Genomic DNA, 14,670 nt, shown 5'->3' with positions numbered 1-14,670 from the left:
TGCCTACATAACAGACTTGCCTCTTCCCATGGAGACCCTAAACTTAGCTCTGAAAGGACAGACAGAGCCTGAGTAGATACAGGCAGCTGAGCTGGAAACCCTCACCATTATTTTTGGTGGAATAAAGTCTTCTCCGTCACATGCCATGGCTTCAAGTTCCTTTTCTGCTTCCCAGTTCAAGTCGAAGTCACCCTCCAGAGTGCCGCAGGAATCCTGAAGGTCATGGCCTGCCAGGACACAGGGAGCATTACCAGGGCAGAACAGCCTTCCCCATCCATCCTGGCAGCTTCCTCGCAGGAGGCTCCACAAGCCACCAGAGTTGTGCCCTCCTGCCTTCCCCAGAGTGACAGACACCACACTTTGGGGCTGGTGTCTCCAAACAGACAGACACGGAACGGATGGAGAGTGCACGAAGAGCTCCACACCACATATCACAGAGCTTCATCACCCTCACAGTCACCAGGCTCAGCTTTCACAACAGTCACCCCGTCATTCCAGAAATGGAGAAGGAGACAGAACACAGACAGGCTCTCTACACTTCAGCATTGCCAAGCTGATAAGCAAAAGTTCAAAGACTTCAAAGCTGGTCTCCTTGTAGTAATTACTGCTCTGACTACATCTTTTGAGGGATTGTAAAGCAAATCTGCCTTGTTGGTCAGACTGATCCTGGCAGAGAATTCTTAGAGCGTGCGTGAGGACAGCTGCAGCAAACACAGTCATAGTGCAACAGTGGACTTGAATTTGCTCTCCAAATTGACCTTACCTGTTGGCCTTCAATGCCTCCTGGGGAAAAAAACATCTGGAAGGAATATAATTGACCATTAAAGGTTAAAAATAGAGATGGTTCCTGGACTGAGGAAAGAGAACTGAGATGCCTTTCTTTGTGCCTGTCGGGATGTCCGAGTGTCGCTGGGCAGTGCCTGGAGCCTGTCTGAACCATGGCTTTTCCATGTGTCTCTGGTTAGCTGAGGGAGCAGGGAGGGATCAGACTGCCAAGCAGCAAGCAGGTCACGTTTTGAACTTGGCCTGCCTTTCACACACCTCCCCCTACAGCTAGCAGGGCCAGATCTCATGCTTACCTGGTAGGTCAGGTCATTTCATTAGTGAAATCCATTTCAATGTGGGCAAACTCATAACCACCGAGTTCCTGCCTACAGGCTTTCAATAAAATCTTTGTAAAACAGCCATTCCCTCTATAAGAATACAGTGGGAAGATGCTGGCATTTCCTCCTGTAAATTAGCACAACAGCATCTCAGTCCCCACAAGCAGAACGTGGCAGCACTACTGGGGATTCCCAGAGGAATTCCTGGCAGCCCAAATGAAGATCATCACCTATCAAGCCTGACCTGTGCAGGCAGCACGGCCAGGAAATCAAAGCTCCATCTCACAGAGCACTTCAGTTGTGTTCTGGAGCTATTCCAGACTAGAGAAGAGCTCAGAAGGGGCTCCTGCATGGGAAGCCAAGTCAGCCCCACTCTGGTGAAGGTAGGCGTGGACTGGAGAGCTTCCAGGTGGGTTGTTTGGGTCCCAAGGAAATAAGGGATGATGGGAACAGAGGGCTGTAAGAGAGCTGTACCACTACTATCCTTTGGCAACTGCTTAATACCCTGAGGTTAGCTGGGTTGTGCTCTACAAACGAATAGAGGGACACACAGATGAACAGGTACATACACCTGGAGCGTTACGTGCTCCGATCTCAGGAAACTAAAAGGATCACAGACAGGACAGAAGGGCACAGAGGAGTTACTCCAGTGGGACTCCAGTCAACACCTCCACTGGAGGGTTTGCCCACAGGAGGAAGGACTCAGAACTCACTTTCTCGAGAGTCATGGAAGGAATCAGCTTTGATGGGAGTCGGGTCACTCCAGGACCTGCTGAAGCTCCTCTCACGCCGTTCGGCAAAGGCTAGGATAAAACCAGAGCAGGACATTAACAGATCCCAAAGCCACCTCTGCTGCTGCCACCAAACAAAACAGCCAGTAGATTTCCACCAAAGCCACACATCACAGACTCCCCTGGGCTTGTCCTTCCACTTGCCAAACGTGAGTCCTTTCCACACAGCAAACACGGGTCTCTCTTCTACACAACCCAGACAAAGTGCCCTGCAGAGGACAGGGTGGGTAACACAGAAAGTGGATGACACTTGATGGTCTCTCCTTAAATAGCACACAGCTCAAACCTCAATTTAACAAAGCTATTCCGGTGTCCCAGTGTAAATGCTTGGACTCAAAGGCCTCCCAGGAAGATGCACTGCACAGCTAATGACCTCTGTGACCAGAAGAAGGCAGTAGTTCTCCAGGCAGTTCTCCCTTCATGTTCTTCATCCCTTCATCCCAATCCGAGCTGGACCAAACAGCAGGACAGGAATGTCTCTGGAAATCTCATGCTTTCTAACTTCCATTGCAAAAGAGGAAATCCTTCAGCCTTTGCTTGCCTGCACTCTTGTGAGCACTACCTCTGGTTTGTTTTCTTTTCCCAAGGAGTATTGTATTGTTTGTGCTGGCATTTCCCAATCGGAATCCAGGGAGCTTGGCCCAGCTGGCTGCACCACAGGCAAATTCCTGGGAAGTGCCAACCACCATGTCTGACTTGGCAAGCCCATGTGAGAGCCATTATGCCGAGATTAACAGGCACTTACAGCCACTAATATCTATTTCTGGTGGCAGACAGGGAGTTTGCAGCAGGGTATGAAGTAACAGCAGCACAGGAATCCACTGCAGGTCTGTATCACAAGAGCTGAGAAGCAACCTGTCCCCTCCTGCAGTGTGTCCAGGGTGGGTGTGACCTGTCCCCTCCTGCAGTGTGTCCATGGTGGGTGTGACCTGTCCCCTCCTGCAGTGTGTCCAGGGTGGGTGTCCAGGGAGAGAAATCACATCTTCAGTTCTTCAGGTGATCTCCATCCTCAGTTTGCATTTAAACCAGGCACTGAGGTATTGTGCACACAAAGAAAGCTTTGAAAACACGACCCCAGAGTTCCAGAGGCAGAGACATGCCCGAGCTTCCCCACAGTTGTGGGGGAGGTGAGCCCTGGCCACGTCAGGCAGTGCTAACTCAGATGCCAACAAAGACTCTGGAAAGGGCAAAGCTCTTTGCTGATCACTTCCCACAGCATATGAGAGAGGAAAGAATGCAAACTGAACGCAGCAGTGCTTTGCTGTGGGCAGTCTGTACACGATGCCTGGCCAGGGGGTGGGAAGAACAAGCTGTTTTCCATTCTGGAGCAATCCTCAGCTCTCAGGAGCAGGTTACACCACTCTCAGCCCACTTCACAGCGACAAGGGTGCTGCCCCAACCAAGTTATGAAGGAGTGTTGCCTTCTGCAGAGAAAGGGAACTGCCATTTCCCAGGCCTAAGAGGGGATTTCTTCCCCTGTGAGGCATAACACTCCCTTATTTCCCCCTTGCTCCAGTCTCTTCCCTGTTTTTCTTCTTCCTCCCTTCCATCATCCTCTTAGCTCCCAGCAGGCAACTTTCCCCAGGTCCTGCTGTGGAGATGGCAGTGGGAGAAGGAGACAGCCAGCAGCCTGCATGGCACAGGGAGCACTGAGCACCCCAGGAGGCACAGCTGGTCCCAGCTGCAGGGGAGGCCGGGCAGGGCTTCCAGCTCTGCTCAACTCCCAGCTCGGGTTCTCCTCACAAGCCTCCACCAAAACCCACACACAGGGCAAGGATGATGCAGCTTTCCTTCCATTCCTTGCACCAAAGATCATCAACAGCCAAGGCAGAGGGTCCTTGGAAGTAACTTTCAGGCTGCTTGGAGACATCCACGTGTCCCAGAGACTTGCAGCAACCTGGCCTTCATTTTTGCAGGATAAATGGCACCAGCAGGTCAAATCCTCTCTCCAGCCCAGTGCCAGGTCCTTTCCACCCAGAGCTGCACGTGACAGAGCTCCCCATGTCCCTCCAGCACAAACCCCAGCTCCTCACAGCCACAGCCCACAGGTGCTCACTTACTTTGTGCTTTAACCCTTCGGCTCCCCACCATGCGGAGGTGCTTCCGAAAATTCCTGAAAGAAAGGCCAAACACAACCTTTGAGGAAGGTGACACAAAGCAACACCTGGGCCCAGCAGGACTGAAAAAACGGGAGGAACAAAACCAAAATGGGGATGATGGCGTACTTCCTTCTGGGCTTTCAGAACCTGGAGATCAGGTCCCCAGCCTGCACCAACCCAGTGCTGGGGACTATTCTGAGCTCCCTGGCACGGGGCAAGGGGGGTCCTACGTGGCACCCCCTGCACTCAGCCCACTCTCCCTTTCCTGTGACTGAGGCACAGCTGTGCTGTACCTTGCTGAGCGCACCCAATGCCCATGCTGGGAATGTTCCCTCTTTTCCTAGTAAAGAGCAGTGCCTGCTCCCCTCTATCCTGCTTCAGCAGGAGTGTGAGGTGCCCAGGTTCTGCACACACCATGCTTGTGGCTGTGCTCCTCCCCAAACACTGCAGCTGCTAAGATCTCACCCCTGCTGTTGGGAACCATGCTGGGAAGGCTGGAGCAGGCTGTCCCTCCTTAAACAGCAGCACTGAGCAATGCTGGCTGTCCCCAGGGACCTGCTCTCTGCTGCAGCTGCCACCCCCACTGCCCTGCCCAGGACTCACAGGCAGGGCCAGAGGGGCTGCAGAGCACACAGCTCCAGGGAAAACCCATAGAGGGTAATCCCTGGGGAGCAGCTACACCCCACAGTCAGGTCTGTGTAAAACAGTGTCCTGGCCACGCCTGAGAGGCCGTGGCAAAGGGATTCTTTGTCCAGCCCCTCCGAGAACAAGGGACCTGTTTCCTTTAGTTTCTCATCACTCACCAAGGCAGGAACAGGACAGGAATCAAACAGGACAGCAGAAGAGACAGAGGGAGGAGCAGCATGTGGACTATCAAGAGAAGTGTCACTCCTCCATGAACCCTACTTAGTCAGGGTGACTTCACCCCACAGTGCAGCCCCAGGATGTCAGGGAACCTACATGGAGTGAGGGAGCCTTCCTGGATTCCCTTCTGCCCCCCAACACACACCACAGACACCAAGCAACAGAGACTACAGCTGGTGAAAGGGGTCAATGCCAAGTTGTCTGGCTCACACGCAGGTTAGTGGGGTGAGTAGGGACATGTTACAACCATGCAGATGCTTTAGCACTGGACCAGGAGACACTTCCAGCACCAATGTGAAGTTGTTCAGAGAAATTTGGATACCTCTGCTCCTGTACAGGGAGATCCACACAAACACAGTCCTTGTGGGAGAGCACTTAACCCACATCACCCTCTGCACTTCCCCACTTAGGCCCCGGATCCCTTGTTGTCATCAGGATCCAAATTCAGCAGCTCAAGAAGGAAAACTAGCAGCTGGAAGCAACATGATTTCATGCCAAATTTCCATCTGCTCTTGGGCTATTAATGTTTTCCAAAGATTTATTATATCTGTAATTGAGTACATGAAGAGTCACTGCTGTGGATCAGAAAACTACCCCTTTAGACACATCTACTGACACATCTGAGCTGGCTCAACACACAAAGCCTTCTGGGGTGCACCATGACTGATAGTGGGGTCTGTCCTACTGTGCATTAGATTCAAATCCAAATAAATACAACATTTTAAAGGAAGCAGGGCTGTGCTTTACACAAAGAAAAAGTCTTAGATATATGTTATAACTCATCAGAATGAAAATCTTTGTGGTCCACTGTGAGCCCAAGACCAAACCAGACACTGAGCACCAATGTTAACTGCCAAGGCCACTGTTACATCCTTTAGGCTTTTGGTATTTTGGAGTAAAATCCCCTTTTTTGTTAAACGCTCAGTTGTCCTCTCCACAGAGGAGATTCTTCAGACCCTGAGGGCAGAGGGGTAAAGCAGTGTTTGCCACAGAAGAACGCTGCTCCCAGCTGCCTAGACAGCTTGGGCTCTCCCATGAGAGACCTAAATACTGCTCAGAGCAGCTCCAGGGAGAGTCCAGCTGCTCAGGGTTAACCACCACACTAAACACTCAGAGAATGGGATGAAGAACTTTTGCTCCTTCTCATCTCTTCTAGAAAAAACAGCACTTTGGAAAGGAGGTGCAAGCCTGGGACTTACTCCTAATGTGGGCATCCTGTGGGCATCCAGATCCTTCTGAGGGCTTTTTGCAGCTGTCTGGGTCCTCAGACCCCTCTGTACGTGCATGTCAGCATGGCAGGACTGGCTCTGGGGAAGGTGCAACCTGCTCTGTGAGCAGTGGGGCTCCATAAACCTGCCCAGCCTTCCTGCCTGGCTCCTGCAACTGCACCAAAACCCCCTGTGTCACTTGATCACTTGCAAGATCTCTTCACCCATCACAACACAACCAGCAATCCTCAAGTTTCAGTGACAAAATCTCCTTGTTACTCCCTTTTCTGACCAGTGCTCCTCCTGACAGGCTCCAGTTTGCCTGACGGGCACGACCCCATGGCACCTCCAGGGTCTCCATCCCAGGTATCCCTCCAGGGTCTCCATCCCAGCCAGAGGGCCTCCAAAACACCACAGCCTCACTCCACACCCTGCAGCTCTGCCCACAGTGGGTCACCACACTGTGCAGAGAAGCCTTTTCTCTACCCACCCTCCTGGCAGCAGCTCTCCCGTTCCCCTCCCTGGCTGCTCCTGCAGCAGGCACACGGTTCACTCTGGGCATCCCTGAGTCCCAAGGCAGCATCCCTGGGTGCCATGCCATGCACTCCAGCCTCCCTGGGCACCAGAGCCTTCCCTGTGTGCTAGGTCACACAAAACAGCCTCCCAGGGTCAAGGACTGAAGGGGCTGGGCAACAACAACTGAACCCCAAAACCCCCGAGGCCATGACAGGCTGCACAACAAGCACCCAGAAGGGAGGTGGGGCTGGGGTCTGCCTCACTCCCTGGAGAAGGGAGCTGAACACTGCCAGCAGTCCTTGTAACTGGGCAGGGTCTGCTTCCACATGGCCCAGCCAACATCCCATCACTGCTGTCCTCCCTCCTCTTTGGGACATGATAAACACAGATGTGCTCCTGCTGTGCAGCCCTGCCTGGACCTTCAGTCCAGGAGGTGAAGGGACATCCTGGCCACCCAACACAAGGATGAGGTGACTCCATCCTCTCCCCTCACCACACAGCACCACCAAGGCACACAGCTCCTGCTCCTGTACTCACAGCCCACATGAACAAGCCACTTCCTCACCAAGACTTGCCTCTGTCTTCCAGATTCTGAGAAATCTCCCTCTTTTTAAAGATCCACTGTCTATTTGTTGAGAGCATCTTTAGTACTGATTTTTATTTCTCTTCATTCTTCTTTTAAAAAAAACACACCACCCTTCAGCTGCTAAAAAAAAAGTCTGCCTGGCAATTTCCCAGATAAAAAAACCTGATGTTTTTCTCCCACTTGGTTTTGAGCAGTGAAGTCATCGTGGCAGTTTTTAAGCAATGACACAAACACTGTGTTACCCTTTTTAGTAGGCTGCCAAAATACACGAGCCTTGGCACATTTAAAAAAACAAACCAGTTCTGATTCCCACTGTGGGTAAGTGATGTGCCATAGGAGGCCTGCAGAGGGAAATCAGGCCTTTGTGTAATACATGGAAAAGGAATCAGTCCCCATCCCCCTTTTTTCCCTATTATTGGAAAAAAAAAAGACTAAAAAACAGGCTTCTTGTCACTAGAGATGTTAATTTTGCCTAAGTCTCAGATTTTTGAGGTGCATTTGTAGATGCAGCAGCAGCACATAAAAGTATTCAGCTAACCTCAACCAAATCCTGCCCATGGCAGAGGAGTTGGAAGTAGATGATGTTTAAGGTCCCTTCCAACCCAAACCATTGTATAATGACATAAAATTCCAAGTATTTGGGAGAAGGCTGGGAAATGCACCTTTAATTTTTTAAATTTTTCTGCCTGAGACACGAATCACATATATTATATTTGGAATGTTATAAGAAACTTGACAGTGTTCTTTAAGAAGATGAGATCAGCTCTTCACCTCCACAGTTCCTACACGGCCACTGCCAGTGTCCCTATGGACAGCACACAGACAGGGACACAGCCAATGCCATCAGGGTTCACTGCTGACACCCAAAGGGCCCATGCAACACCAGGCAGGGTCACAGCTCCGGGAGGGAAGGGGCCCTACCTCTGGATAAGAGCTGCGGAATCATTCTCCCGTTTCCGTCTCTTCCTCTCTGCGTAGCCCCTGAACGCCCTGGGAAACCATTTCAAGCCATTAACCAACTCCACAGCTTTGAACTGCAGAGGACACGGAACACAGACAGGAAAGCTCTCAGCAGACAACAGAGACTGTGCTGCCCAGGGATGGACAGCCCTGAGTGCGGGGCAGGGCCAGGCAGAACTCACCAAACCACAGCTCCTCACTCCCCAGGGCAGGGGCTGGACAAGCAAAGATCAGAGCATGGCCCAAAGACCAGGGCTGAGCAGCCCCATCCCTGCTACAGAGAATGGACCTGGGAGCTGCAGACACAGCCCCTCTGCACACCAGGACTGAGAAGAATAAAAGTGTGCCAACAACTGGGGTCTGCACCTCGAAGATGGGGACGGTTGCGGTGTGATCCATGTAGGCCTACAGGTGTAGCCACCTAACCTCCTGCCAGCTGAGACAGCCCCTGGCACAGGGAAAGCATGAGTGGATATGATGGACAGGAGAGGAGAGGAAAGGAGAGTTTATCCAGGACACCAACAGACAAGGAAATAAAAACTGAAGATTATACTTACGAGATGCTACAGATTCCAGGAGACGCGGGGAAAAAGAAAGAGAAGAGGAATTCGTTAGTGCTCAGCCCCAGCCAGTGTTCTGAGGGAATTCTCACTCCAGAAGGAATACTTCTTGTTAGGTGGAAGGAAATTGCTTTTGAAATTAAACATTTCTCAGTGGTGAGAACTCCAACTTGACAGAGCTTTATCCTCCCTGGGGCAGCGCTGACATGTGGCCTGGATGCCAAGTGAGCTCCACGCAGACCCAGGGAAAATGCAGATGTACAAGAGCTGGATGTGGCCCATCAGGGTGCACCTCCACAGGCTTCTGGAGCAGGGACAGCACTGGAGCAGAGCCCAGGGATACCTGGGGAGCCACCCCAACACCTCAGGGAGATGCCCTGAACTTCTGGAGATGTTTCTGTGCAGTTTCTGGAGGCAGCACAGAACCTCCAGAAATGGTAACCAAGGGGGTTGTGCTCCTCAAGGGTTTCCTTAGGACACCGTTCCCCAAATCTTTGGCCTTCAAGCCCTGTAAGCCCTGCCATGGGCCATCATCCTGCAACAAATCTTCTGCCCAGCAAATTTGCATTCAGAGAGCAAAGGATGTGCCCAAAGGTAATGTGCTGGTTTTGTGCATGGTTTGTGGGTCAGATCAGAACAGTAAAACACCATTAACTGTTCCCAGCCAACATTTTTAAAGAGTTTTTTTCTGGGAAATGGAGCTACTCTGCCCCTCAGTGTTGGATCCATCCCTCCCTGCAGCAATCCTTACAGGTCTGATCCAGTCTGAGTTATCCCAAGATCAAAAATCAGCCCCTTTTCAGGATTTGAGAAGGGAAAAGTATGAGGGAAAGAAGAAATATGGGAGAAACAGATTACAAAAAGGACACCAGATTAGACAAAAAGAAAACAGGGAGAGCAGGAGAGCTGAGGGAGTCCCAGACATTGGAAGAAGCACACAGGGGAAAAAGTGACAAGGCTGGAGAAGGGCCTTGGAAGGCAGGACATTGTCTCATTTTCCTCACTGCTTGCCTTGGCTTTCCAGTCAGGTAGGAAATAACTGAAGCCAGGAAGACAAAACGTCCTGAAAAGTTGGGTACAACCTGGAAATGAGGCTTTCCTTGCTCCCTTCAGCCTTTTGAGAACTGTCTCCTCCCAATGCAAAACAACCAGGGGCGCCAAATCCTGCATGGAGTGTGGAGGGACAGGCTCTTCCAACTCACATCCCATCATACTTTGCAGGGATTTTAGTGATAACTTCTTCATATGACCAGACCAGTGCAGAACTGCAGGGCTACATCTTATCCCATAGAAAGGGGATGTCTCTGGAATGAGCGATGCAGGGAAAACCTGGAATAACCTTCCCTCGGGAAGTGGGCGCAGCAGAAGGAAGTGGTGGAGGGTCTCAGCTGGTGCTCCCAGAGGACCCTCCCTCTGCATGGCAGCCAGGGCCAGGGCAGTGTCACAGACAAAACAAGGGAAGCACAGAGAACTGAGTAGCCCAAGGAGTTAAAGAAGGTAAAACCAAATAAATGAGAACAATAGGAAAAAACTAATCAGTGGAACAAAAATTAATAAGAGACAAGTTTCTCTCTCTCTCACCCCTGGACTGTGATGCCAAACACACAACTCGAGGCTCTCAGGCACAGCTCTGAGCAGGCTGTGGGCTCTGAGATCCACACAAAAGCCACGGCAGGGGTTTCACTTACGCTTGCATAGTTGTAGTGGCGGTGTGAAAACTGAAGAGGTTCTCCTTTGGGAACCAGGTTCGTATGGGGACATCATCTGGAAGAGACAGAGAGCAAAGCCTGAGCATCCAGAGGGCACAGACGTCCTTCAGACTGTCAGACCTCCCAAGCTCTTTCTCTTACGACTTTTTTTTCAGCATCCTGCCCTGTACTGAGCAGGAGTCTCATCCTCCTCATATATATGCACACTGCCACCCAGTGCTCTGTAAATTGGTGCTAAGCCTGTCTATCAGGCTACTAAATGAAGAATAAAAGCTCTATCCTAAGCACAGAAGATTAGAGTAATCCAGGAATTACAGAAGTGACATTTGAACTGGGAAAAAAAAAACCAACAGTGGAAAGAAACATTTTTCATTAAAAGCATTTTCCAGTCTCTGCTTTTTCCTTTATACCGTTAATTTGAAATGTCCCATTCCTCCAGTTCTTTCTGATATAGCCTCTGGTAGAAGCCTCTCCTGAGAACTGTGAGCCTGAGATGTCTTTTGGTGCCACTGAAGTTTCAATAAACCCTTCACACACCTGCTCCTGGTGACCTTGCCCTCAGGAGTTCATCTGGTTTGGAAGTCAAGCTGCCCATCAGCTATAAATCCGCAGGTAACTGGGCTGACTTGGTCACCTCTGTTTGTAAACTGCCCTGCCAAAACCAACTGTGGATTATTTCCTAATTCCAGGGCACCAGGACACTGCACCATCTTCACAGAATGATCACTAAGACCAAAAGCAGGCAGTAAAATAAGTCACTAATTACATGTGTGGGATGCTGGTGCCCAGGAGGAGGAACCTGTCCCTGAGAACTCTCAGCCTGGAGTCAGACAGGAGGAAAGTCAGAGGGGGATTGAAATGCACTGACACAAGACTTGAGAGATCTCAGTGGACTGGATTCCTGGGATTTGGGGCTACCTGATTTTTCATCTTGCTTCACTCCCAGTTTTGTGGCTTCCTTGCCCAATGCCTTGCCACATGTTGGTGTTGCTTCAGGCATTCAAGTTTTCAGATCATTTGCAACTGTGGCATCTTAGCCATTAATATTCTGGCATTGTCAAGGTGTTTTTTAGCTCACTTTCATCAGCTCAGACCCAGTCAAACCTCACATGTCCACTGCAGACATAATTCCTACAGACCAGCTATCTTACCAAATGTCTTGTACAGATCATCATATATTACAGACTGACCCTGCTACTCCCTGAAAGTACAAAAAGTGGCTGCAGTCACAGATGCAAAAACTGCTAACTGCAACTGGGGAGAGTTCCTTTGAAGTGAAGCTTCCCAGAAATCTATAGAAAGCCGTACCAAACACTCCTTCTCAGCTAAGAGTTTACATCAAGTCCTGTTTAAAGGCACCCTAAGGAAATATATATATTAAATGAAAGCTGCATTCCAGTATGGTAAAGACTTGTGATGCAGTCCCTAAGTCTGCTCTCCTCCAAAACACAGAGAAGCAATGCAGAACAACTCAGACTGTAAAGGAATTACTTGTTTGAAGTCTCAAACCCACAGAAGTGGTGAAGGAGAAGTTGTACAAATTCCTTTTTAGCCAACAATTCTGTACAGACTTCTCAGGGGCTACACATCTCAAAGAACTGACATCTCTTGATGTATTTTACAGCTTTTAAGCCACTAGCTTTGGTTCAAAGCAAAGCTTATGAACAACAGCTAATTTCCTTAGGAGCCTTTGCCTGGACCATCCCTGGGAGACTTCCCCTCCTTTTCTCCCAGACAGGAGTCAATATAGGAAGGATATCCCTGTCCTACACACAGCACTCAATGGAGAATTAAGGATTTGGGACCCTTCAGAGGTGTCTCTTTACCAGCCAGAGGTAGAACAGCAGCAGAGGAGCACACAGGTGGGGACTAGGCAGCACAGCTCAGCTCCAGAGCTCACCCACTGAATTAAAATTCAGACTATGGGTATGGCTGTTGCTGCCAGGAGTTTGCAGGCAGCAAACTCCTTTTTGGCCAGGCAGAGCAGCTTGTTCTCCTTTCATGTTGCATCAACTGTGATTACACAGTTGAGGGGCCATGGGCTTGGTGAGACTGGAGGAACACCAGCACCACAATCAGCATCTCCAGCCACTGCACCCAAATCCTAGCACCACTGTCCACGGTGGATGTGGATCCATGAGTGGATGTGTCTGTGAGAGATGCTGGGAGCAGCCCAGAAGATGACAGCTTGTGCTTCCCTGGAATGGTGTAAACTCAGCATCAAAATCCACACTAAATGATGCCAGTCAGGCCTGGCTGCCATGAGTGTTGGTTGGCAGCAGCATGTCACGTAAATCCAAACAGAGCAGCAGCACTGCAGGGTGAACCTCTGGGGAAATCAGCCTCTCCCCCATCTCCCCTCTTCTCTGCTCCCTTTTCCTGCTAGCCAGGCATGAAGGACATGCCAGGGAATTCTTCTTGCAGCCTGTGCCACTCGTGCTGCTCAGTTCTCTGGTTCTCTCTGAGGGACAACACTTGGGTACAGAGCGCAAATGAGACCAAGCTGAGGAAAATTTCCTTCCACGATGCCAGAGCTGTGATGGGATTTGGAGACACAGCCCTGCCTGTGCAGCCACACGTGCCACAACTCAGGGGCTTGAGAGAATCACCAAGGGGAGCTGCTGCCTGTTTGTATGAAACACAAACTACTCATGGAGGCATCCACTGGCCCACTTTGTTCCCATTTAAGTAACTGCTCTTGATATGTATTCAGAAAGACAGATCTCCATTTCACGTTGGTAACTGGCCCCAGCAAAAACTGCTGCCTAGTTAAAAACAGATACTAAACTCCAAGGCCCAGAAACAGAACGTGGCATCTCCCTGCAGGATTTGCCAGGACACATTTTCCAGCAAACTCAGCAGTTTAGGTCCAGCTATGAGGAGTTAAACCCCTCCATTAGTGATGTGGAGCTTTCCTTTGGTTCTGCATCAAGTAACCTGCTTCAGTCCCACAGTGCACAGTGCAATTTTGATTTGTTCAGATGTGCTAGTTTGGGATGGGATGAAGTTAATTTTCCTCACAGTAGGTGGTATGGGGCTGTGCTTTGGATTTGTACTGAAATTTGTACTGAAATCCAGCCAGGCTGGACGGGGCTTGGAGCAACCTGGGCTGGTGGAAGGTGTCCCTGCCCACGGCAGGGTTGGAATGAGATGAGCTTTAAGGTCCCTTCCAACCCAAACCATTCCCTGATTCTCTGAAAACAGTGCTGATAATACTGGGATGTTTTGTTATCACTGAGCATCCCTGCCCATGGGGAATGGGGAATTAATTCCTTATTTTGCTTCATTTGCTTTACCTAAACTGTCTTTATCTCAGCCCACAAGTTTTCTCACCTTCACCCTTCCCCACCCCACCGGGGCAGTGACTGAGCAGCTGCTGAGGCCAGAGTTAAACCACGACATCAGGAGAGCTTTCAACACAAACCCACCAGCACTAGGCCAGGAAATCTTCCTTTTCTTACTTCAGTACACATCATGAGGCTGCAACCAAGCCAACTCAGCACCCTGACCTCCAGGAGACCAAGTCCCTGGGGTTGGGATCTACTTTCCTGAAAATACTTTCTTTTCCTGACCTCAGACAAGCTTTCTGGCTCTGTCACCACATGCAGAGCCATCTTTTTAACAAGGAAAACACATATGATCATAAAACCCTAAAAGGTTTCCACACAGAAAAACTCTTATCATTCCTTTTCTTGCACTTTAGCAATAAAAATAATAAAGTCTAAACTTGCACATGCAGTGTCTGATGTGAAGCCCAAAATATCCCAGGGAACAGAGGGAATAATGCTTAAAAACCATGTACAGGATTCCATGGGACTGTAGTTGTTCTGCACATTTGATAATCACCTATTTTTTCACTACTATTCTTCAGTTTTAGGCCATATATTAATTTAGTTACATAATTTCAAGGATCTAAGCATGAAAGTATGGTCCAGAACCCAAACTTTGGTGATCACTATGTTATTTACTAGGAAACTATGAACACAGGAAAGCTGGACAGTTTGATCTCCACAGTCCTTATACTCGATTTCTTCTCCAGGAGAAAACCTGGACCTTTCCTGGCTTGACCCTCTGCTCTAAAAGCCTGGATGTGTGTTTACAGAAAAAATCAGACAAATTAGGTCAGACTCTTTGCCAGCCACATACAGGCAAAGATGGACTGTGCACTAGTTTATAATTCAAAGCACACAGACTGTGACATATATTTGATTAAAGGCTCAGTTTTTAAAGACAGCCAGGGATTTCTTTAATGTAATTGAATAATTACAAGCCCT

General features: G+C 49.7%; 1 protein-coding gene across 6 annotated transcripts in view; it reads right to left on the bottom strand.

Moving 5' to 3' along the window:
• The window catches only part of NSMF (NMDA receptor synaptonuclear signaling and neuronal migration factor), a 51,816-nt gene that overhangs the window by 15,428 nt on the left and 21,718 nt on the right, over positions 1 to 14,670 (bottom strand). Inside the window, exons 4-9 of one of the 6 annotated variants that reach the window (XM_027739450.2) lie at positions 10,376 to 10,451; positions 8,685 to 8,690; positions 8,089 to 8,157; positions 3,955 to 4,007; positions 1,817 to 1,906; positions 106 to 227 (exon numbers count right to left, since the gene is read on the bottom strand). In XM_027739450.2, coding sequence (XP_027595251.1) covers positions 106 to 227; positions 1,817 to 1,906; positions 3,955 to 4,007; positions 8,089 to 8,157; positions 8,685 to 8,690; positions 10,376 to 10,451 — 416 coding nt within the window. The remainder of the gene's footprint in view (positions 1 to 105; positions 228 to 1,816; positions 1,907 to 3,954; positions 4,008 to 8,088; positions 8,158 to 8,684; positions 8,691 to 10,375; positions 10,452 to 14,670) is intronic. The other 5 variants (XM_027739453.2, XM_027739451.2, XM_027739454.2 and 2 more) reach the window with 5 other exon arrangements.

This window comes from Pipra filicauda, unplaced genomic scaffold, assembly GCF_003945595.2.
Source record: "Pipra filicauda isolate LSUMZ 115617 unplaced genomic scaffold, ASM394559v2 scaffold609_size223957_pilon, whole genome shotgun sequence".
NCBI classification, from domain to species: Eukaryota; Metazoa; Chordata; class Aves; order Passeriformes; family Pipridae; genus Pipra; species Pipra filicauda.
This window is presented reverse-complemented; position numbering and strand designations above follow the sequence as displayed.